Here is a 24,525-nt window from a genome sequence, read left to right as displayed (position 1 = left end):
ATTTTCCCGGACCAGGGATCAAATCCGTGTCCCCTGCACTGGCAGGTGGATTTTAACCACTGTACCACCAGGGAAGTCCCTGTCTCTCTCTTACATTCAGTATTTCTTGAACCTCCATTCTGTGCCAGGTAGGGTGCAACGTCCTGAGGATACAGGGGGTAATAAAAGATACAGTTACTGCCCACATAGAGTTCCCAGCCTAATGGAAGTCTTGCATCATCATCATTATTATTATTTAATCTGTATGTTGAACGGCAACTGTGACAAGCTCTATGCTAGAGAAGTACCTGGTGCAATGAAAATCTGTACTCAGTAACAGGCTGGAAAGGAAAGAAGGGAGACCTGAGCTGAGAGCTGAAGGAACTGTAGGAGTTAATGATGGGTTGGATGGGACGCATTCCAAGCAAGGAGAATAAAACCATTTTAAAATGTGCACTTGACCTTTAACATGATATTGTGTATGTAATAAAAATTACTATGGGACCTACTGTGTGCCAGGGCCAAGCGTTTTTCATGTGGAGCCTCATTTATCCTCACCTGAAGGGAGAGGCTACTACCGGTTCAAGGACACGAGACCCAGGGCTGTCTGTCCACGCTCCTCCCTGGGCCCCAGTCACCTCTGGGCCCTGGCTCCAGAAGGAATACACAGCCTTATCCCTGGTGATGGACAGTTCTCTGCTCACAGATTTTCTGCATTGACTACTGAAGAAACAAAAAAAAGTGCAAAAATTGAATATGAAGATTGAGTTTTCAATGACTTTGGCTTAAGATTTGGGATAATTAGAAAGCCATTTTTTCGTCTTGAAGTTTTCCCACTTGAAACAATGCAAGAGAATCTGTGCTGCTTTGTTAGACAGAAACAAGTTTGGGCAAATGCTTGCAGGGTGGTTTCTGCCCTGAACAAACGAAGTGACATTCCAGGCTCCGTCAGGTTTGGAGCCCCTCACTCTGCCCATCCCCCAGGGAATCACAGATGTTACTGGTAACGGCAGGCACACACCACATGCCTGCTGCATCCCAGGCGGTTGATGTCATGTTTGAAGTGCTTTAAATTAATTCGCTTAATCCTTACAACTCCAAGATGTAGTTCTACTGTTATCCCCATTTTACAGATGGAGAAGCTAAGGTACCGTGAACCTAAGTCCCAGAGCTTGCATGGTAAAGAGCTGGCAGTTGGTCTGGGGCAGTCCACGGCCGAGCCCAAGGTACCTCTACCTTTTATTCCCCAAAGTCCTCTGTAGTCTTCCCAACCAGCTCCCATACTGCTTATTATCTTCGTACAGGTGAGGAAACTGAGGCTCCGTATGATTAAGGGCTTCTTCGAGGTCGCACAGCTGGTAAGTGTCTGAAGCCCAGAGCCTTTCCCCATGCACCTACTGCTTGAGTCCACCTTCAGGCCTGGGAGGTAACACCGGACTCAACAAACGGAATGCGGAGGGACCTGAGCAACGTCCTGGGTTTAATCACCCTGCCAGTGAGTCAGCCCCGCTGTGGGCAGCAGTGGACCCAGGAGTGGTCAGACATGGCCCATCTGTGAAGTCCTCATCGCCAACAAAGGACCGGAGCCTGGACCAGAGCCTGTGCCCTGGAGCCTGGATGAATTGTTCTTCCCAAAGAACGTTAAAGGAGGGACTCAATGCTGTGCCCCAGAGCCACGCCCAGTGCATTTGGGAAGCATCTATCCCCCAAGGGGCTGGAAGAAAAAGGCGCTCCGGGACATAACTGCTAGGACACCAAGCTTTGAATTAGGGGAAGAGGATCAACGCCCCTGGGAAGCGGGCAGCCAATTCCTTCAGACTGGAGAACAGTGAGCACGATTAAGGGAAGATTAAAGGATGTGATGCCATTCCCTAGAAACTCCCAAAGTGGCTCTTCTGGCTCTATTATTATTTACACTCTCGACCTGTCCTAGGCTGCTTTCACGGTTCACTGTCATCTGGGACCCCCTGCTCAGGCAGCAGAGGGGGGGACAGAAAGGGAGGGGGAACCGCAACGTCCAAGACGTGTGTGAGGGGAGACCCAGGATGGAGTGGGGGATCGAGTTGTGACACAACCATAAGATGGGGTTGTAAGCAGCCATTCAGTCACATTTTTGTTTTTTTAGTTTTTTAAAATTTTTATTTATTTATTTTTGGCTGTGTTGGGTCTTGCGCGCGGGCTTTCTCTAGTTGCGGCGAGCAGGGGCTACTCTTCATTGCGGTGTGCAGGCTTCTTATTGCGGTGGCTTCTCTTGTTGCAGAGCATGGCTCTAGGCGTGCGGGCTTCAGTAGCTGTGGCATGCAGGCTCAGTAGTTGTGGCTCATGGGTTTGTTGCTCCGCAGCATGTGGGATCTTCCCGGACCAGGGCTCGAACCCATGTCCCCTGCATTGGCAGGCAGGTTCTTAACCACTGTGCCACCAGGGAAGCCCCACAGTCACGTTTTTGACAACTATTTGATGACGTAAAGAAGAGCCTACGAGATGGTTTCCGTCACCACACACACAGTTGCACCACTGGGAGGACACAGTTGTTAGCCACGATGGTATCTCAGAGCGCTGCAATTAACAGCGGTATTTCTTTTTCACGCAGTTCTTTATTTTCTGATCTGCTTTACAACAACTACTTATTTCTTACATAAGAATGAATGTAAAGAAAAGGTAACGTCAGGAATTCCGTGGCGGTCCAGCGTTTAGGACTTTCACTGCCCTGCCGAGGGTCCACACGGCGCGGCCAAAAACACAAGAGGCAAAAGGTAATGTCTAAAATGAATGTGAATGTGACCTTAGGAGTCAGACAGACGTGGGTTTAAATACCAGCTCCACAGTGCGACAGTTGGATGATCTTGGATGTAACTTACACGCAGAGCCTAACTTTGATCCCCTGTAAATTGAGGCTGATTAAAGGAGATGGTCACACAATGTTTCTGATTCACGCTGTCGCCGTCCTTTGAAGAGCAGGCGCCCTCCTCCTCCTGGTGGACTGTCCCCTGCCCCAGGGAAGACGCCGCCCGGCACTGCCTGCAGCAGGGGCATATTTGCCCGAGTCCCTCTCTGCTGAGGTTGGTAGCAGAGGGTTGCACTGGGAGCCTGTTGCTGAGTGAAATCGGAAGTTGTGAAACCCCTGGGTTGCTTGCTTCCTTGTTTGAAAGAGTGGTTGATTCCATTTGAGGAAGAGGTTACAGGAGGGAGGCTCTTGGGACAGAAATGAGGGCTGTACACATGGGCTGCTTCTCTCACGCACCTATCTTCCCCAGAAATCATCCTTGACTCTCTCTGGATACAGCTGTTCTCTGCACTTCCTGAGGAATCCAGGCTTTTTTTAAAAATAACAGCTTTGTTCAGATATAATCCATATACCACACAACTCATCCACTTAAAGCGTACGACTCAGTGGTTTTTAGTATATTCAGAGTTGTACAACCATCACATTATCAAGTTTGGAAGATTTTTATCATCCTGGAAAGAAACCCCTTACTGTTAGCAGTCACTAATCTTCCCCGCAGCCCTACGCAATAGCTAATCCACTTTCTGCCTCTATAGATTTGCCTATTTTCTATCTGAATGGAATCCTACTATATTCTGTCTCTTCTGACTGGCTTCTTTCACTTAGCATAATGTTTTCAAGGTTCGTGCATATGGTAGCATGTATCAATACCTCATTCCTTTGTATCGCCAAGTAACATTCCATCGTATGGACATACCACATTTTATTTATCCATGGTATTAGGCATCCTTTTGAATTTAATATATTAACTGTAATGATAGCTTTGATCTGTTAAGTACCTACCATGTGCTAGGCACTTGACCTAATTTCTAATCTAGTCCAGGGAGGCAGGTCTATCTCTCCAATCACACTGATAAATTAACTGAGATGTAGAGGAGAAGTGTTCCATCCAAGGTCACACTGGTGAGAGCTGGGATGCCAAAAGGGTTGGCCCGGCTCCCGATTCATACTGCCCCACCCCACCCCGTGTGCTATGCTCTCTCCTTCCAGTTCTTGTTCTGAAGCCCGAACGAGAAAGAATCCACTCATTCAGTGATCATTCTTCCAACAAGCCCTAACTGGTACCACATGCATGGCAACCAGGCACTAGTCCCTGAGCCTAGTGAGACCCAGATGCTGCTTCCTGGAGCTCCCTGTTGAAGGGAGGAGAGGTGGTCATGGCAGGGGCCAGTCTCCAGGAAGGGTGTGACCAAGGCCTAGGGACTCAGAGCTGCTGGAGAGCCCAAGGAAAGGTTTTTACAGGAGATGACATTTTGAGCAGGACCCCAGTGGACCAGGCAGATTTCCCTGGCAGACAGGGTGAGCCCCCAGTGCAGAACTGGTGTGCTCACAGATCCTAAACCAGAAACCTGGGTCCACAGGGATGAGCTCTGTGTCCCTGGAGGTGGGAGGTGAAGAGGGCAGGGGAGAGGTTGGCATCACATTGCTGACCGCCTGGATCGCCAGGCTGGACTCTAGGCTTTGTCCTATGCCTGTGCAGCAGCTCAAAAAACATTTATTGAATGAATGAATGAATCCGCCTGCCGGCCCCTCCCCCCAAGTCCTCTCCTGGCTAAAAGGAATAAAACAAATAAAACACCTGGTGTGTTCCAGATTCTCCCGTCTCGCCCACCCGGTCCCTCACCTATCCCCCTTTGCTACCTACCTCCTCTCCAGTCATCAGTAAACAAAGGAACAAATGCTCAAGTGCTCTCACCCCATGCTAGGCAGTAGAAATTACCTTAAATTCTCACAATCGCCCTCAGGGACGCAGGTGAGGACGTTGTGACTGAGAGTGGCTAAGGGACTTGCTTGGCTGCTGAAAGGCAGAACTGAAACTCACACCAGACCTTCTGATTCCATCTAGTGCTTCTAGTTTGCGGGGGGGTCGGGGGGCGGGGAGCATTGCAGTAGGGGTAGGGGCAGGGGAGACAGAAAGAGAAGGCAAGGGAAGGGATTGCTGGGGGTCCTCAAGCCCAGGGCACAGGACCAGGTGGCCAGTTCGCAGTCTGAGGGCTCCTGCCCCACCTCTGGGTCCAGCTGCCACATCAGGATTCCTCCACTCCACCCCTGCATCCGCTCCCCAAGGCTGGGGCTGGGACAGGAAAACGCAGGCACTCACGCATGCACATCACGACAGCCCCAAAGCCTGCAGAGGTGGAGCAGCTGTTGCCTTAGGCAGAAAGGCTTTATTTTTTAAATAAAATTATTTAATATATAATTCAATATATTATAAAACTATTCCCCAGAGGACGCTTTTATATAATACCGAAAGTAAATAATCATCTCCCTTCCTGAAGAGGAAAACATCCCCAAAAGGCTTCATCAGAAATCCTTTGGTCAAGCAGGCTAGCTGGTTCCCAAGGCCCTTCGGGTGGCCTGACTCTTTGTCACTGTTCTTAAAACCTTCTAGAACGTGAACTCCAGAAAGAACCTCCGACTCCAAGACCCTCTCCTTCTACAGGTGGGAAAACTGATGCTCGGTGGGGAGAAGGGTCTGCTCAAGGTCACTCGGCATCAGCGGCAGAGCTGGGGCTCAGCCCAGGGCCCCCACCCAACCCGGTCTGCCCCTCCTTCTCCCCAGGCTCATTCCCTAACAAGGCTAGGGCTCTGACGGAGAGCTGGGCGCCACTTCTGTTTGTTTGTTTTGGTTTTGGTTTTCTTTGTTGTTGGTGGTGGTTTTTGCAGTACGGGGTCTCTCACTGTTGTGGCCTCTCCCGTTGCGGAGCACAGGCTCCAGACACGCAGGCTCAGTGGCCATGGCTCACGGGCCCAGCCGCTCCGCGGCACGTGGGATCCTCCTGGATCGGGGCACGAACCCGTGTCCCCTGCATCGGCAGGCAGACTCTCAACCACTGAGCCACCAGGGAAGCCCTGGGCGCCACTTCTGAATGCCAGGTGGCAATGCGGCCATGACAACCTCACTCTTCACCTGGAAACTTACCCAGCAGCACAGGGCCCAGGCACACAGGGGCTTCAGGGACAAAGAGGCCTGGAGAAGCAGGGGACACACCCTCCCATCACATCACCCCACCTCGGGCCAAGCATCTGCCAGGGCCATGCGCTTCCTACCCTGAAACTAAGAACTTCCACGTGACTTTGCTTTTTGTCTTGCCGATAAGAAGGCTTGGTGGACAGTTAAATATGTCTTTTTGTTCTAAGAAAAAATAATGGCTACTTAATACAAGTAGCCTGGGTGGGCAAAGTCTTTCTGGACACGGGGTGCTCAAAGGTGAAGGAAGATGACACGTCCTCGGGGCTGAAAAGGGAGGGCTTCTGAACTAGGCAACCCCAGGGGGGCTTTCTTTCTGACAGCACTCCCGGTACACCAGGAAGGGGTGGACAAACGTCAGAAGAGTGACGAGCACCAGAATCACATTCACCTGGAGGGAGAGGAAGCAGTGAGGCGAAGTCCACTAGTGGAGGAACCAGAATCCTGCCTGGTTTATCCCCTACTTTCCACTCAGACCCAACGGTGCCCTCTGGGATGGACTCTTGGTTATTTTCCATTCTGCCCCATGGAGCAGGGTGGGTGGGGGGTAGGGGAATATTATATTATGCCTTTTTTTTTTTTGGCCTCACCCCATGGCATGTGGGATCTTAGCTCCCTGACCAGGGATTGAACCCTCGCCCCCTGCAGTGGAAGCGCAGAGTCTTAACCCTTGGACCGCCAGGGAAGTCCCTGTGCCCATTACACAGATGAAAAAACAGAGGCCTAGAGAGTATTCAGTGACCTGGGAAGAAGCTGTGTCACGTTAACCCTCTGGCTTCAGGGACCCCCACCCCCACCCCCAGCACAAGGCAGGGCACTCCCACTGACCCCAGTTTGAGAAGCAAGACCAAGGATGTACCCATGTGAAGAAATGCTCCTGCAGGGACCACACCCAGGCCACCCCAGCCAGGTGGGGGGCGCCCCCTGCTGGGGACCAACACAGTTGTCCCAATCTGGACATCCCTGCTGGTCTAAGGCCAGGGTCCCCCAACCCGCCACAGTACTCACGTAGAACGGGTCACTCTGGAGGGGACCTTTGATGAGGGTGAAGATTGGGAACTGGAGCAGAGACACGACAGCTGACAAGGCCATCACTAGCCCAAAAAGCTTCCCAAAGTGCTCTGAAGGGAACCTGGGCAGAGAGACAAATGAGGTTCCAGTGAGCTCTGGCTGTGGTGGGCCTTGGTCAGCCCCCTGCTCCCCTAGCCTAAGCCTGCCTTTATCCACCCACACCCACACAGCTCCCCTCCTTCACCTTTGCTTAGGCTTTCAAACGACAGAGCAAAGAGATGGCGCCGTGCTCGATCCCGGGGAAACAGCAGGGACCCAGACACAGGCTGTGCCCCGGGAGGTCTCAAGGAAAAGACACGTGAATAATTCCGCTACATGCTAGATGACGCATGCACTATCAGAGGAAGCAAGAATACAGAGGCACAAGGAAAGAAAGACGCTTTCTTTCTACTCTTCCCTGGGAGAGCTGGAACAGAAGTGGGCTTTGGAGGGTGAATAGGAGTTCACAGAGTAGACAACCGAGGCAGAGGGGAGCTTTCAGGTACATGAAGGCTCTAACCCTCCCACCAGCCTCCACCTCCTCTACACCTGCTCCCAGACGCTGTGTGCCTCCTCTGGCCACCTCTGGTCCTCACCTCCTGATTTCTTTGCCCCCAGCACGCCTCCCTTTGGCCCAAGGGTGCCCCCGTCACGTGACGCATACCAAGCCCACCTACGTACGCGAGGGTGAGGAAGGCAGCATTGCCCCCGTAGAGGAAGGAGCGGTTGATCACTTGCAGGGTGAAGGTGGCGTACTGCAGGGGGAGGACAGGGATGGAGGCGCAGAGGGCGAAGCCCAGGCACAGCACAGACGTCAGGACCAGCGAAGGCACTGTTGAGCGCAGGGCCGCCGCCGAGGCCGAGGAACCTGGGCCAAAGGGAAGAGCAGAGGCTGCGTGGATGCCCGCAGGGGGGTCATCCTGAACCCTCTCTCCACACATGCCCCATCTCCAGTCCATCAACAAGTGGTGATAATTCACTTCCTAAACATCATTCAAATGTATCCACTCGTTTCCAACCCCGGCGACTCATCCTAATTATAGGCAAGCATCACTAACTCATAGATTATCACAATGACCTCCTGACAGGGAGGGCCCTCAACCCACAGCCAGATACTCTGGGTAGCACCATGGGTAATAGCAGAAGACTGGAAACCAACCAAATCAGCAGCAGTAGGGGAACGCAGCACCAACTACGCTGCAGTCACATAACAGAATGAGGCAGGGGTTAAAGGCAGAAGGAGGGAGCCTGGCTGTGGGGCAAACCCAGGACAGAGAGTTACATAAAGAAAGCTGCAGGGGGCTTCCCTGGTGGCGCAGTGGTTGAGAGTCCGCCTACCGATGCAGGGGACGTGGGTTCGTGCCCCGGTCCGGGAGGATCCCACATGCCGCGGAGCGGCTGGGCCCGTGAGCCATGGCCGCTGAGGCCGCAACAGTGAGAGCCCGCGTACCGGAAAAAAAAAAAAAGGAAGTGCAGGACAGGGTGTGCGATTCGCTGCCTTTTATCTAAGAAAGCAAAACTATACACACATACAGAGTCTGTCTTTAAGGAAAAGCAAAAACAAAAACAGTTACCTAACGAGGGAAGGAATGGAGGACAGGGAACAGAGAAGGAAACTAAACTTCTTTGACTGTATCTTGTTTCATAGTTCTGGCTTAGGAATGTCAATGTTTGATATGCAAATGTATTTAAAATAAAATAATAGGAAGAAAACAAGCAAAGCAATTCCAAAAGAAATCCAACAAGATGAAACCAATGAACATAACTTTATATCAAGTTGGCGACTCTTAAAATACTGTAATTTGACTGACAGCTCTTACGGGATGTATCCTCAGGATGAGAACGGAAAGAAGGAAAGAAAGGAGGGAGGACGGGAGAAACAGCATACAGCAATCGTACTATTATTAATAGTATTGATGATGCTAAACCAGTAATTATGCATAAAATGTATTTGTAAAGTACTATATATATATATAGTATGTGTATATAGTATACACTGTATGTCTATACAGTAAATATATTAATATAGCATATATTAGAGTATTTTAGGAACCAAGATTTTCAGACGAAAGGAGATACAAATGTAAAAGTCAAGGAAGTAAAATTTCAATTAAAATATCAGTACTGGATACTCATGATGTATTTTTTCATCCAAAAAATTATGTATATCTTACCTCAGAGGCCTAAAAGCAATGACAACCCAGGAGAATTAGAAACCTTAGCACCCAAATTGCACTCTTTAAATACCATTTCTCATTTAAAGGGACCCAGGGCTATTTGGAGAAATGGCTGGTTTCAGGTCTGGGCCAGGAAACATACCCAATGAAACGGACCTGAATATCTCCTTGTGACAGAAGGGAAAGACACTCTCTAAAGCTAATGGGACTATTTGTTAAGGACACAGACAGTGGATTGGTAAAGTTGCCGATAGTCAAAGATGAGATAATTTGAGAAGAATTGTGACAGAGGTGGATTGAAACATGTCAAATATATTTAAAATGAGATTTTAAAAGAGAAACTATGGGGCTTCCCTGGTGGCGCCGTGGTTGAGAGTCCGCCTGCCGATGCAGGGGACACGGGTTCGTGGCCCGGTCCGGGAGGATCCCGCGTGCTGCAGAGCGGCTGGGCCCGTGAGCCATGGCCGCTGAGCCTGCGCATCCGGAGCCTGTGCTCCGCAACGGGAGAGGCCACAACAGTGAGAGGCCCGCGTACCGCAAAAAAAAAAAAAAAAAAGAGAAACTATGAGTGGTTACCCCTGGGAGTTTCTAGGGCACCAAATCATTTTTCTAAAACTAGTAAATAGAGGAAAAAGCATGCATTTATTTCAGGGTAACGAAATACTTAATAAAGGAAAGGTTTTCTTTCTAGAGGAATTCTAGCTATTAAAAGCAGAAGGAAAGATAGAAATAGAAAATCTCCTTTTTGCGACCCTAATAAAATAATGGGTCTAGGCACTGGTCATCAATAGCTGTTAAAATCATTAGGCCTGCAGCTGATGGGAAACTTTTATAATGCGCAGATCAGACTGACAATGTCTGAACCCACTGATCAATCTTAACATCATAAGAACAAAACCACGGGTACTAAGGGCCTGATGACGAGAGCTTGTAGGTAGCCCACGGCTCCAGCTCTGAAGTATTCTTGCCAAAAAATATTAAATATTAGTATTAATAAAAATATTACTCTGCCTGTTTACAGGAAAGACCCAATCAAAGAAACGTTTTTAAATGACATGAAAAGGATGCCAAACCCAAAATGTGGGAAATCTGACAGGACAAACAACCTAGTTCCTTCGATAAATGAACAACAAAGGGAAAAAAGGGGGTGGGGGACACAGAGACTTAAAAACATCTAAAAGACACATCAGTACATTGTGTGGCCCCTGTAAGGATGCGAATCTGAACAAACCAACTATAAAAAGGCATAGGTGAGACCATTAAGGAAATCTGAACAGGTCTACATTATTAGATGATACTAAGAAATGATGCGGGGCTGTTTTACATATGATAATGATATTATGGTGATGTTTAATTTAAATAAAAGAGGTCCTATTTGCTGGAGCTACCAACTGATGTATTTACAGATGAAATGATCTGATGTCTGAGATTTGTTTTAAAATACTCCAGCAGGGTTAGGAGAAGCAGCTCAGGGAAGTGAGAAGTGGGAGAGATGAAACTATAGGGGTAAAGGGAATTCCCTGGTGGTCCAGTGGTTAGGATTCTGCGTTTTCACTGCGTATGCCCAAGTCCAATCCCTGGTCGGGGAACTAAGATCCTGCAAGCCGTGAGGTGCAAGGTCAAAAAAAAAAAAAAAAGAGAGAGACCTCAGCATGCCTGCTCCTCCATTCTTGTCCAAGGATCATGTCCAAGCTCCTTGGCATAACACGGCCTGTCCCTTCTTACCTCCGTCTTTCCAGCCCCCTCCCGACTACCTCTCTGTGCCCTGGCCAGCCCGAATCACTTTCTGGGATTCCTCAGATTCCTTAATGTTTCACTCTCCCCTTCACCACCCTGACTCCTCTGTACTCCTGGGCCACCCTCCCAAGGCCCTCCTCTTCAATTTCTCACGTCTTTACTCTTCCTTTAGGTCTTGGCTTAGATGCCACTTCCTCCAGGAAGACTTCCTTCCCTGACACCCATCCCATCCCCACCCAGAACAGGTTATGTGCCTTTCTTTCTGTTTCATAGCTCCCTGCAGGTTTACTTCATGGACTGTAAAGCTTGATTACTGGCATTTCTCCACTCTCTAGACTGAGAAGAGCTTCTTGAGAACAAGGACGTATCTGTCTTGTCCGTTACTGAATCTAGAACTGTGATTGGCACATAATTGGCACTCAGTGACTAGTGGTTGGATGATGGATGGATGGGTGATGAATGGACAGATGAGGGATGGATGGATGGATGGATGGATGGATGAGTGATGGATGGATGAACGGACAGATGCAAGTAGAAAAGGATTTAGAAGAAAAGAGAAGATGGGCATGGAGGAAAATAAAGATCTCTCCCCTCCTGGTTCCCTGATCCTCTGGAGCCCAGGTCTCACCTGTCCTTCTTGCTTCCTCCTGGTACTTGCATTTCAGCCGATCCATGAGCAGCCCATTCCAGGGGGCACACAGCACTCCAAAGAACTGAGTGATGGCAAAGGCATTTGTGTACGTGCTGACTGCAAAGGGCAGAGAGGGGTTGGGCGGTAAGAACTTTCCAGGAGTGCCTTACGGAAGAGGACCCTCCCACCCGGCCCTTGCCCTGCCTGACCCTCCTCGCCACACCCCTGCTCAGACCTTTCTCTGGAGCACAGAGCCCTGCTGAGCTCAGCGCCCCGCCGCTCGAGGTTCCAAGTCCCCAGCTGTGGTGCTCAGATGCGCTGCCTCCCAGCCCCGTCACATACCTAGCACCCTGTCCCCACTGGCCAAGTTGCTCAGCAGAGAGTTGAGGGTGCCGATGAAGAGGTAGTGCCACAGCTGTATCACAGACAGCCACACCAGGTGCCAGGCAAAGCGCCGAGAGAAGACGTAGCTCCAGAGAGAGCGGGCTTCCTGCTGCTGCTGCCCTGGTCTGGGGATCTCTGGTGGGAAGAGGAAGATTTGGGCAAGAGTTACACTTAAAGTTGGGGGGCAGGGATGGGCAAGAGTGCAGGGGTCTTGAAAGGACAGCCTGAGGTCTGAGCTCACCCGCTCTTCTTGCTTTCCTGGGCACACCGCCACCTCCACGCGTCATCCTGTCCCCACCACCCTGAATGAGCCTCCCACGTGCTCCGCCTGCCGAAATCTGATCTATCGCAGCTTGGACTCAATGATGCTTCTTGCACTAACACTTTCCTAATCTTTCTCAGCCAGGATGATGAAAAGAAAGACGAGAGGAGAAAGTTAAAGACAGCTAGTGTTTCAGCTGATCCACAGCCCCTTCTTTTCCTTCCGTACCAGGATCCTGAGTCTTCTCTGGAAATCTCCCCCCGCCCTATTCTTCATGGTCCAGATGGGACTGCGAATTAAGCATTCCATTCCTCACCCAAGGCTGACCAAGTTGATCATTCTCCTCGAGAGGCAGACTGGCTGTGATTTCAGACTGGGGTCCCCAGAGGCAGGTCCCCTGGTTCTGCTCTTCCTGGATGGAGCCTGGCAAGTTCACTTTGCCCTTGCTTTTGTGAACTTCTCAGAATCCTGTTCTCATTTCTACCTTAACCAGCCGTGGTTTGTGAGGTTTATAACCAAAGACCCAAAACAGACAGAGGAGAGAAAGGAGGCAGTGATGGAGACGGGACAGACCCAGCGGACCTGCAGAAATGGGGACAAATAAGGCAGACTTAGGAGTGGGGGGAAGGGAAGGCAAATGATGGAAGACTGGCTGCGAGGGGAAGGGGTATGATGAGATGAGAAAGAAAAGGGGGACAAAGAGGAGAGATGAGACAAAAATGTTGCCCCTCTCTGGACCGCCTATAAACTGAGGGGGTTGAGAAGATCCTGCAGGTCTTTTCCCTACCTGTCCTTTCCTGATTCTGAGTCCCTGGGAAAGCTTTGGAGGTGGCTGTGGGGAGAGGCCAGGTTCCGGAGGGGAAATGGGTTAACCAGTAGGGCTCACCTTCCTTGGGTGAAAGGAACTTCTCTGAAAGCTCCAGCTTTTGGGACTCAGCCGTTTTCTTCTCTTCCTCTCTGGGGCCATCCCCAGAGCACAGGCTGTGGAAACAGAAGTCCCATCAGCCTGACCCAAGAATTGTGAGCCGAGCCTCAGATTCAGGCCGTGTGTGTGTGTGTGTGTGTGTGTGTGTGTGTGTGCGGCGGGAGGGGGGATAGTACCTTTCGCTATACACTGGAATCACCTTTTCACAACCCCAATGCCCAAGTCACAGCCTAGACCGATTAAATCAGAATGTCTGGGCGTGGGAGTCAGGCTCCCACATTTTTTAAAGATCTCCAAGTGATCCCAGCAATTCTAATACGCAGCAATGTTTGGGAACCACTGAAGTGCAGGAAGAACAGGACAGGCCTGGGTTCAAACCCCAGCTCTGCCTCTTCCTGAGGCTGTGCAACGCGGCTCAGACCTAACTCTTCTGAGCCTCCTTGTTCTCATTTGGAAAATGGAGGGAAGTATGCGTATCTCAGGACTGCTGTGAGATGAAATCAGAGCGCATGGGGCTGCTGAACAGCAAACAAATGCCCTCTCTCTACTGCTTGGATGACTGGCGGCACAAACGGTCCCATGTCTTCCCCGCCTCTGCTCTCCACCCTCTGCAGTACAGCTCTGACCACTTCCCCGTCCCCTCCCTCTGGGCTGGCCTTGGGAGCTGCCCGGCCGAGACAACCCAGCAGAAGTGATGCTGCGACAATTCTCAGCTTAAAAGTGAAAAAACCTTGTGCATTTTGGCATTTATCTTGGAACCCTGAGACCACCATGTGAAGAAGCCCAAGCTAGCCTGTGGGAGGATAAGAGCCACGTGACCCAGAAATCCCTGCCACTCCCTATGGCCAGACAAACCCCATGTGAGTAAGGCCATCCTAGACCAGCCAGCCCCCAGCTAGCCCACCAGGTGATCAGAGGCATGAGAAGCCTTGTCAAGGTCATCCAAGCAGCTCCCTGATCAGCAGAACTAGCCAGCTACACACAGACCTGTGGAAATAATAAATGCTTCATGTTTTAGGCCATTAAGTTTTGGGGTAGTTTGTTATGCAGCAGTAGCTAACTAATACATCCCTGGTCTAGTCCTCCTCTCCTGAGACAGGTTTCCTCTGCCTTACCATGTCTGTCCCATCCCTGCTTCCTACTCCAGGTGAGATGAGGGGCTCTGGGCACACCATCACCAGCTCATAGTCCTTACCCATAGCTGTAGTTGGGGGGCAGTGGGTAGGGGATGTGTCCCCTGGGCATCAGAAGGAAAGTACGCCCAACATGCCAGGCACTGCAGACAGAGATGAAGATGAAGGAGGCCCTGAGACTGATGCCCTGTTCATAAAGGAGCTGCAGACAAAGGAGAGGAGAGGTCAGTGTAACAGCCACGTTCACAGCAGCATTATTCACAACGTCTGAAAGGTGGAAGCAAATCAAGTATCCATCCGCGGATGAATGGATAAAGGAAATGTGGCACATACATACGATGGAACATTATTCAGCCTTAAAAAGGAAGGAAATTCTGACACCTGCTACAACATTGATAAACCCTGAAGACATTAGGCTAAATGGAATAACCCAGTCACAGAAGGACAAATACTATATGATTCCACTTAGGAGGTACCTACAGTAGTCAAATTCACAGAAATAGACAATAAGACAGTGGTTGCCAGTGGCAAGGAGGAGACGGGGGGGGTACCCACAATGGGCGTTATTGTTTAATGGGCACAGAGTTTCAGTTTTACAGGGTGGAGAAGAGTTCTAGAGATGGATGGCGGTGATGGTCGTAAAACAACACGAATGAACTTAATGCCATCGGACTGTACACTTAAAAATGGTTCACATGGAAAACTTTATGTTAGGTGGGGTTTTTTTGCCACGCAGCAAGCAGGATCCTAGTTCCCTGACCACGGATTGAACCCGCGTCCCCTGCAGTAGAAGTGCAGAGTCTTTTTTTTTTTGGCAGTGCGCAGTCTTAACCACTGGACCACCAGGGAAGTCCCTGGGTGTATTTCATCATACAAAAAGTCAGTGTAAGAATTAGGGGCTGAAACTTGCTTCTAAGAAGGAGGCTTGGCCCAGGCTCTTGCCTTCCACCCTGGCGGCTGTTTACGGATGCCTGGTGCTCCCCAGCAGCGGGGAGATAAACACAGGCCATTGCTATCTTTTACCTTAATGATAAGGAAGACTGCCGAGGAAGAGTCAAATGCTCCGTTGTACATGGTGATGATGGTTGAACGGTGTTTGCCAAATAGGTTCCCGATCTGGAGGACACACGATCAGCCTGAATCACCTATTTATTCGTGAAATCTTTCCTGTGCACCCGGCAAGTGTCAGGCCCTCATACCCAGACCTACCCTCCACCCCAGGAGCTACCACCCTGGCTTGGGCCAACCCCATCAGAGGCAGCCAATGTAGCAAAGTGCTTCTCCCTCCTTCCACCCGCCCCAACCTCCAGCCAGGGGCCCGTGATTAGGGCAGGCTCACACCTGCAGGTTGGTGATCAGAAACAGGATTCCTCCTACGGTGAGCATGGGCATGGCCAGGAAGAGCAGCACAGCTGAGTCTGGAACAATCCAAGACAGAGATGGGGAGGTGTCACAGTGCAGCCCAAACATGCAACCCAAACTCTGGCCCCCCGCTCCCTACAATCCTGGGCTTAGGGCCCCAATTCTAGGCAGCCTCCCAGCATCCTCCAAGGACCTTAGGGTCCTGGTCACGGCTCCTTCACGTGCCCCTGTGGAGGGACCCTGCAGAGGTCTCCTGAGACACCCTCTTCCTCACCAAAGATGACCCTTGGTCTCTGGCAGGGTGGATGTCTACAGAGAGAGGCACAACTCAACCCACCACCCCCTTCCCTCACTAAACCACAAGCAGCCCCCCTATGCATCCTTGACACTGTGGGGAAGAGAAGCCTGGATTCAGTCCCTGAGCCCAGCCTCTAATTCACTGCTTTGAGCTAGATTCTGAATTTGTGACTCAGTCATTTCATCTGATAAATGTGAATAACATTCCCTGCTCTTCCCACCTCACCAGGCGCTGTGAGATCTGAGTGTCTCTCTTTTGTTCATTAAACTTTGAGCATTTCCTTTGTGCCAGGTGTTGTGCTTGGCACTGGAAATGCAGGATGAATAAATACTTCTTGCCCTTGGAAAGACTGACATGCAAAAAAATCATTCTAATAGGTCTGGCAAGTGTTGGGTAAGAAGAGCAGAACTAAAAACAACTAAAGTGCCAAGGACTAGGCAGCCCTCCGTAAGTTAGTCTTTCCCAAGTCACAGCCTTCTTTCTGCCCACCTTCATGATTTGGGCCATAACCCACACCTGTCTTATTTGCCAAAAAAAATTTTTTTTTAAGTTGACTCACTTTTATCCAAAAGAAATCTATTATTTTTAAAGGAAACTTTATATTGGGAGTTCCCTGGTGGCCTACTGGTTAGGATTCTGGGCTTTCACTGCCGTGGCCCAGGTTCAATCCTTGGTCGGGGAACTGAGATCCCACAAGCCACTATGGCACGGCCAAAACAAGAGAAAACTTTATATCGTTAGTATAAATGAAAAGCAACTTGTGCTGCTTGTTGTGAATAGGAGATAACTGTAAAAATAAATACAATGAAAACACTGTTATTCAACTGTAACTGAACGCAGTGGCCTTCAGAATGTTCAAAGCCTGATACCTGCTCTTGTCATAGTGTTAAAATCATCCCAGCCCAAACCAAGACTTCCGTGCATGAAATCAGAGGGCTAGTGAGAAATAAAAAGGGAGTAACTCTCCCACCAGGTGATTCAATGTTAATGCAGCATGTGTGCTTCCTAATAATATTCTCCAAAGTAACTATTATCCGAGTAACTTTTGTTCCATACCTTGAGAAGCGCTGTACACTTGCTCATTTTAGATCATTCACACTGTTTACCATTCAATTTCTGTCTCTATAAAAGGTACGTCTTCAAATGCACTAAAGGTTGGTTGAGATTCCTTTCACAATAGCATGCTTTTTCCAAAACCAAAAAGCCCTATTTTAGGGGGGAAGGGAATATTGTGACTCCAGTGATTCACACACGTGAGTCAAACATACCCAGCCATCACCTCCACATTCAGCCACTTGAAAACCATGCTTAGGCTTTTAGGTAAGAAGACAGTATGATGAGCAGAGTGGTTTTTTGTTTTTTTTTTTTTTTTAAATATTTATTTATTTATTTGGTTGTGCCGGGTCTTAGTTGCTGCATGTGGGCTCCTTAGTTGGGGCATGTGAACTCTTAGTTGCAGCACGCACGTGGGATCTAGTTCCCTGGCCAGGGATCAAACTCCGGCCCCCTGCATTGGGCACACGGGGTCTTAGCCGCTGCGCCACCAGGGAAGTCCCGAGCAGAGTGGTTTTTAAATAACCAGGCTACCTCATGAGATCTGCTCAGACAGAGACCCTCAGTCAGCTTTGCGTTCACTGAACACAAATGAAGTAACAGATTCAGCACAGGTACTAGACACAGGAGAGTTAGGTACTTTTTATTTCCTAACCCAAAAACTGAGCCACGTAATCTGGCACTGGGGAGGAATACTGGAAAGCATCTCTTGGCCTCTATAACTGAGATGCTAGCAAAGAGCATAGCCAGGGTCCCAGGACCCCTTCCCACTAACTTGCTCTGGGGCCTCTGGCTAGTCTCTGCAAAGGGTCTCTCTCTGACCTCAGTTTTCTCCTCTACGTAATGGAGGAAGTGGGGAATACACCAGACTGGAATTCCCAGACTTTGGGAACTGTATACACTTATAGACCAGTAAAATTTGAAAAGAAAACTTCTGACTACACTGGGGTTATCAGTTTGTACCCGGCTAAGTCAGGATATTTTCGAAAACTGCCATTCCTATTATCATTTCATTAAAAAAAAGAGAGAGAGGACATTTAATACATAACGAAAGGATGTAATCTTTTTGTTTTTTTTGTTTTTTTGCGGTAGCGGGCCTCTCACTGCTGTGGCCTCTCCCGTGGCGGAGCCCAGGCTCCGGACGCGCAGGCTCGGCGGCCATGGCCCACGGGCACAGCCGCTCCGCGGCATGTGGGATCCTCCTGGACCGGGGCACGAACCCGTGTCCCCTGCATCGGCGGGTGGACTCTCAACCACTGCACCACCAGGGAAGCCCGGAAGGATGTAATCTTTTGAATAAGTTCTTCTCTCTGAAGCAGTCCCTCCACTGTCCTTATTTTTTTGCATGTCTCACTAGACTGAACTGTTTTTATAGACCAGCAATAACTCTCTCAAGGACTCTTTCCAGCTGAAAGTCTGTGGATCTCTGAATACCTGTGGGGGTCAGTGCATCCTGCCCATCCATCACCTTCTGCACCTGCCCATTCACCAGCTGCCCCTGAGGTTGTGTCCCTCCCGACAGCACTCACCTGCAGAGATGAAGGCTATCGTAAGCGTGGCACTGGTGTAGAGAAATCTGGAACACAGAACGGCAGATGGAGAATGCGGTCAACGAGAGAGAAAGCTGGAGGGGCAGAGGGTGCGTGGAGCCAAGGTCCTCCCACCTAGAAGTCCCAACCAGCCAAGCCCTTGAAGAAAGGGGTTAGTGCCTCGTTTACAAATCATAATCTTGAGTTCTAATTCCTCTTGCTGTGTGACCTTGGGCAAGGCACTGCCCTTCTCTGGGCCTCAGCAGCCTCTTCTATGAAGAGATGTTTGTGGATGGACCTAGAGACTGTCATACAGAGTGAAGTCAGAAAGAGAAAAACAAATATCGCTTATTAACGCATATATGTGGAATCCAGAAAAATGGTACAGATGAACCTGTTTGTAAGGCCGAAATAGAGACACAGACGCAGAGAACAAATGTATGGACACCAAGTGGGGGAAGTGGGGGGGGGGTGAACTGGGAGATTGGGATTGACATATATACACTAATATGTATAAAACAGATACCTAATGAGAACCTACTGTATAGCACAGGGAACTCCACTTCGCCGTATAGTAGAAACTAACACAACATTATAAAACAACTATACCCCAATTTAAAAAAATTAAAAAAAAGAATCTAACCATTAAAAAAAAAAAAAGAGAGAGATGATTGGACTGACTGATCTAGGTCCTAAGCTTAAAGTTCCAGGATGTTATTGTTTAAGGACCACAACCCCAAGGTTACGGGACTCTCTTAAAAGCAAGGGGTAATAAAAGCAGTGCTTAAGTGTGATACTGATTGATAATAAGAAATACATATTTGGTCCAGGTCCCCAGTCCCTGACACAGGGCTCCTAAGACCCTTGTAAATTCCCACATAAGAGCCCTAGGAGCATCTTTTATTCTAATGAGGTGACCCCGGATGGGTCCTGGAGGGGGGCTGCTCACCAGAAAGACTAGCCATAATTAGATGCTTGGAATTTTCAGCCCTGCCCCCGACTTCTCCAGAGAGGGGAGACGGGCTGGAAGTGGAGTTAATAACTGATCATGCCTACACGAGGAAGCCTCCATAAAATCCCAAGAGTATGGAGTTTGGGGAGCTCCCAGGTTGGTGAACACAGCCATGGACCAGGAGGGTGCTGCACCCCAACTCCACAGGGACAGAAGAGATCCTGGGCTCCGGACCCTCCCTGACCTCGCCCTATGCGTCTCTTCATCTGGCTGTTCATCTGTATCCTTTATCATATCCTTTAATAAACTGGTATAGGGCTTCCCTGGTGGCGCAGTGGTTGAGAGTCCGCCTGTCGATGCAGGGGACACGGGTTTGTGCCCTGGTCCGGGAAGATCCCACATGCCGCGGAGCGGCTAGGCCCGTGAGCCATGGCCGCTGAGCCTGCGCGTCCGGAGCCTGTGCTCCACAACGGGAGAGGCCACAACAGTGAGAGGCCCGCGTACCGCAATAAATAAATAAACTGGTATATGTGTTTCCCTGAGTTCAGTGAGCCCTTTAGCAAATAACTGAATCCAAGGGGGAGGAGGTCACAGGAATCCCAGGTTTGCAGCCGAGTCAGACGGAAGTTGTGGGTAAACTGGGGACCTACCACTTGCAATTGGCATCTGAGGTGGAGGGCAGTCTGGTGGGACTGAGCCCTTAACCTGTGGGATCTGATGCTGTATCTCCAGGTAGACAGTGTCAGAACTGAGTTAAATGATAGGACACCCAGCTGGTGCCACAGAATTGCCTGGTGTGGGAAAGGCTCCCACACATTTGGTGACCAGAAGTGCAGAGTTCTGTGTAAAAGTAAAGGAGAAACACAGGTGGGAAGACTGGGTTTTTCTTAACACACTAAAGGCTGGAGAAGAGGGAGTGGGCATAGAAGGACGGGAAAGAGGAGGAGACAGGTGACCAAATTCCAAGAGCGACTGACAGCGTCATCGTGCACCCAAAGGCTTAGAGAGCCAAGGGCTTGCTTTCCTTCCAGGCTGTTTCCTGGTCCAGCCACCCTCCGGTCCCTCTGACAACTAGCCTCTCACGTGCCTCCTGGGAGGCGCCGGCTCTGGGTCCTATCAGCTCCCCCGCAGGCCCGCCGCTTAGCTCCGAACCTGGCCAGCTGCAGTGGCACCCCGTGGAGCCAGCAAGTCCCCCACCCGCCGTGACCTCCCCTCCCGTCAGAGGGAAACTGAAATCCCACCACTGGAGACACCCAGGACACCTTACTACCTAAGCTTCTGGGGAGTGATGGTGGTGGTGACGAGCATGAGGATTAGTCACTCAGGTATGATGAGGACAAAGGTCCCCGGCATGAAGGCGAGAGTGGTAATTCTATTTTTATTTTTATTTATTTATTGGCCACACCGCACAGCATGTGGGATCTCAGTTCCCCAACAGGGATCAAACTGACGCCCCCTGCACTGGAAGCGCAGAGTCTTAACCGCTGGACCACCACCAGGGAAGCCCCGAGAGTGACAATCCTAGGCTTTGCTAATTGCATAACCTGTCCCAGGCCAGCCCTCACAGGAAGTAGGCCTGGGCTCCTGCTCTATTCAGCACATCGTACAGCATGCAGTTCCACATGCAACAGAGGAAGGAGGTGAAGAAAGGGAAGCAGGGGTGTGGGGAATAGGGAAGGTCGAGACACAGTCCACACCCTGTGCAGTTTCTAGCAGGGCTGCCGGGGCAGGGATACCCAGTTGCCTGGCCTGGGTCTCCCTCCAAACAAAGCTGCTGCCAGAATTCCTCTCGCCCCACCCCTGTTCAGATCCCCTTGGGACTTACATGGCTATGAGGCGGGCCACGGTAGTCTTGAAACGGTCAAAGATGTAGCCAGCGGGGAACGTCATGAAGTTGTTCATGAAGGATGCCAGGGTGAAGATGAGTGAGAAGCGCTCGTCCTGGGCTTTGCAGTTTGGAGGAGAGAAAGGCAGATCTCAAGAGCCCAGGGTGGATGGGCCAACCTCCCATCCATCCCAGCCTGCCTGCCAGGCCGGCACCCAGCCTGGCTCCCGTCCAGGGCTGCCTCTTCCATCTTGGACAGCTTGCCCGGTAGGATAAGTTCTCCCTTAGATAAGTGGAGACGTGACTGCCCCTAATTATCTCTTGGGAGCCGATACTTCCCTCCCCAGGGACCTCTGAGACCAAGGTTGAGGGCGGGGGCAGCTGACACTCCCTTCCTCTCACCATAGACATGCTGGCAGAGGAGGCAGGGGGTGGAGTCCTTCCGACCCCTTCCCACCACCTGGGAACCAGACTCAGCTTCCTAGAGAAGCCCTCCTCCCTTACCATCCAGCCCCGTGGCATTGCCCATCAGCCTGGCATTCGGTTCACACAGCTCCTCAAAGTAATGCTCTGTTTTGAAGACAAACACCAGGGAAGCCCAGCCGAAGAGGACGCCCGCAAAGCCGAGGCATTCCAGCAGCCCCGTCAGCAGGGTGGCTACACGAAGGGGCAGGCTCTGGCCCTGCATGGTCCGAGGTGGAGCTGATCCTCAAATCCCGCTGGTGGCCTCCTGCGCTGACCACAGGAGCTGCAAAGCCCGCTTTTCGAGCACTTGGAAAATTGCTTTGGCAGGCGCTTCTGTTCAGGTGGCTCTCTGGTGCCGGCTGTTTCGGGCCTGGGTAAAAACCATCAGTGGGCGACTCCCTGGATCCTGTAAGATAAGGCAGAGGCTGCTTGGTACACAGGCCTGTGGGAAAGGTAGAGGTGGACAAAGGTTCTTTGTGGGATAGACAAAGAAGCCAGGTGTTAGAAACAGCTGCAAATGCCTCTGCATCCCACATCTGGCAACAGGTGGGGAAGCTGGAACTGAGCCCCAGCTCTGGAGACGGTCCAGTAAAATACAGCAGCAATTGAAAGCCAGGAACAGGGGGTAAGGGACTTCACACAGGTCCTCACAGAGCCTCACAATAACTTGGCAAAGAGGGTGTTTTCTTATCTTCAGTTCACTGACAAAAGCTCAGAGGACTCTGTCAACTTCCCAAGGTCACATGGTCCGGTTAGTCACGTCGCAGGCCAGTCTAAGGGCAAAAACATCCCCACCTCCACACGATCCTCCGTGACCCTCGGCCAGGGCTCCCAATAACCCCCTTCCCAACGCCCCTCCTCACATCACCATCTGCCAGGAAAGCGCCCAGAAGCCGCTCCCCACCCCCACCCGCTCCCCCTCTAGCACGTGGTCAGCAGAAGCGCCCCGAGGTCTGCCCAGCCACAGAGCCCCTGGCCTAGTCCCCGCGGCCCCGCTGCCAGTACCCCCGGCCCCGGCCCCGAGCCGCGTCCTACCTGCCGGCCTCCGCGCGGAGCTCTCGGGTTTGGCGGCGGCGTACCTTGCGACGTTTAGATTCGCGCCTCCACTCGCCCCTCTCAGTCCCTCCACGCCCCTCCCAGTCCCTCCACGCCCCCAGACATCCCGGAAGGGCCGGGATGGGCGGGGCCAGAGAGGTCCACCGCGAACCGCTCTCCATCACTTCCTTGTTCTCCAGCTCTCACAATACCGTGCTCTTTTTGACCACGCCCTGAGACCGTCCCTCCTTTCACTCTAACCCCAGCAGCATCTGTTTCCCTCTCTTGATCCTCTGGCAGCCTCTCAGCTCCTTTGCCCCTCCTCCCTCCCCTGACCGAGATACTTTTAGTTCTGTTGCGCACGGACAGGCAGCCCCACGGAAAAGATCACACAGTCGCAGCACACACACAGACGGCTTACCTGCAGAGAGACACACACACACACACACACACACACACACACACACACACACACACACACACACACACACACACACACACTTCCTTGTGCTCTACCGGCACCACGCGGGTGGGCACAGAATACGTTTCTCTCCGTTTGCCCAGGAGCTCAATCCTTTCTCCTGATCTCATGCTCCTAGTGCTGCCAGCAAATCCCAACACAGAGTCAGAGAACCAAGAGCCGGAACTAGACAGTGCAGACAGGAAAAAAAAAAAAAAAAATGGTGCCTGGCCTTTCAGTGACTGTTGCCTGCCATTCCACTACCTGCGGCCGACCAGACGGTGCACCCTGAGGGGAATTCAGGATGGAGAAAACGAGATTCTGGCCCTAGATAGTTAAGATCTTTTTTTGTTGTTTGTTTTTTTTTGTTTTTTTTTGTTGTTGTTGTTTGTTTTTAATTTTTGGCTGCGCTGGGTCTTCGTTGCTGCGGCGGGTCTTTTCTCTAGTTGCAGCGAGCAGGGGCTACTCTTCGTTGTGATGCGCGGGCTTCTCTTGTTGCAGAGCACGGGCTCGAGGCGCTCAGGCTTCAGTAGTTGTGGCATGAAGCCTTCAGTAGTTGTGGCACAGGGGCTCAGTAGTTGTGGCGCATGGGCTTAGTTGCTCTGCGGCACGTGGGATCTTCCCGGACCAGGGCTTCAACCCGTGTCCCCTGCATGGGCAGGCAGACTCTTAACCACTGTACCAGTGGGAAGTCCCAGTTAAGATCTTATGCAGGAATAACTTCAATGAGCCAACATGCTTTCCTCTTCCCATACTTAGAAAAACGCTAAAATCATGAACTTGAGATGTCTGTTTTTGTGATCGGCAGTAATCTTTTCCTGTCTGACTACATGGGCTGTTGTTGTTATTGTTGTTGTTTCTCCAGCAAAAACGTTTAGATATCTGACTCCTCCCTGACCTCTTTGGAACAGTTTCTCAGAGCCGAGAGGCTGCCTCCCAGGCTATAGTCCTCAGTAAGGTCACTGAATAAAACATAGCTCACAACTTTTAGGTTGTGCTTTTTTTTTTCCAGTCCACAACAGCCTTCCAGAAACCACCCCCTGGAGTGGTGCACTGCCTTTTCACCACCAAGGACCCCTTTGATTACTCCCTGCCTCCCCCTCCAGCCCAGGTTCTGAAAGAGTCAACCTGGCAGACCTTGTTGATTAAATATTCATTCATTGCTCCATTTTTTATTAATCAAAGACATATATAATTGCCCGTCGGAGCTCGTGATCAGCATGAGCTAGCCAGCTGAACCAGCGGGCGCTGCTCTCATTCTGGCCCAGAGCGAGTGAACTAATGGCTTCCGTG

The 24,525-nt window shown here is 50.8% G+C and overlaps 1 protein-coding gene across 8 annotated transcripts; it reads right to left on the bottom strand.

Moving 5' to 3' along the window:
* Positions 1-48: 48 nt before the first annotated feature.
* Positions 49-23,156, bottom strand: SLC43A3 (solute carrier family 43 member 3). 8 transcript variants are annotated; one of them, XR_010946035.1, is made up of 14 exons: positions 22,773-23,156; positions 21,777-22,143; positions 21,273-21,393; positions 18,496-18,542; positions 15,595-15,671; positions 15,277-15,369; positions 14,316-14,455; positions 13,082-13,176; positions 11,892-12,068; positions 11,547-11,666; positions 7,678-7,872; positions 6,963-7,086; positions 538-702; positions 49-143 (listed from the first exon to the last, which is right to left on the bottom strand). XR_010946035.1 is itself a non-coding variant. In XM_067748984.1 (13 exons), the coding sequence occupies exons 2-13, from the start codon at positions 21,958-21,960 to the stop codon at positions 6,244-6,246; spliced, it is 1,467 nt and encodes a 488-aa protein (XP_067605085.1). In that variant the 5' UTR covers positions 21,961-22,143; positions 22,773-23,148; the 3' UTR covers positions 5,151-6,243. The 8 variants fall into 8 exon arrangements, 5 of the variants coding, with proteins under 5 accessions (XP_067605085.1, XP_067605086.1, XP_067605087.1 ...); XR_010946033.1 differs by having other exon boundaries at positions 7,686-7,872; positions 22,773-23,153; XR_010946034.1 differs by lacking the exons at positions 49-143; positions 538-702 and adding an exon at positions 5,151-6,345 and having other exon boundaries at positions 22,773-23,155.
* Positions 23,157-24,525: the final 1,369 nt, after the last annotated feature.

Source organism: Pseudorca crassidens, chromosome 9, assembly GCF_039906515.1.
Source record: "Pseudorca crassidens isolate mPseCra1 chromosome 9, mPseCra1.hap1, whole genome shotgun sequence".
Lineage (NCBI taxonomy): Eukaryota > Metazoa > Chordata > Mammalia > Artiodactyla > Delphinidae > Pseudorca > Pseudorca crassidens.
This window is presented reverse-complemented; position numbering and strand designations above follow the sequence as displayed.

Bases quoted from the DNA above. Each gene is read 5' to 3' on its own strand.
- SLC43A3 (XM_067748984.1), bottom strand. From the start codon at position 21,960: ATGCAGGGCCAGAGCCTGCCCCTTCGTGTAGCCACCCTGCTGACGGGG. The intron at 18,543-21,272 runs GTAAGTCCCAAG...TCTGTGTTCCAG, and splicing joins GTGGCCCGCCTCATAGCCAT to ATTTCTCTACACCAGTGCCA. The intron at 15,370-15,594 runs GTGTGAGCCTGC...TGTGTCCTCCAG, and splicing joins TTCTGATCACCAACCTGCAG to ATCGGGAACCTATTTGGCAA.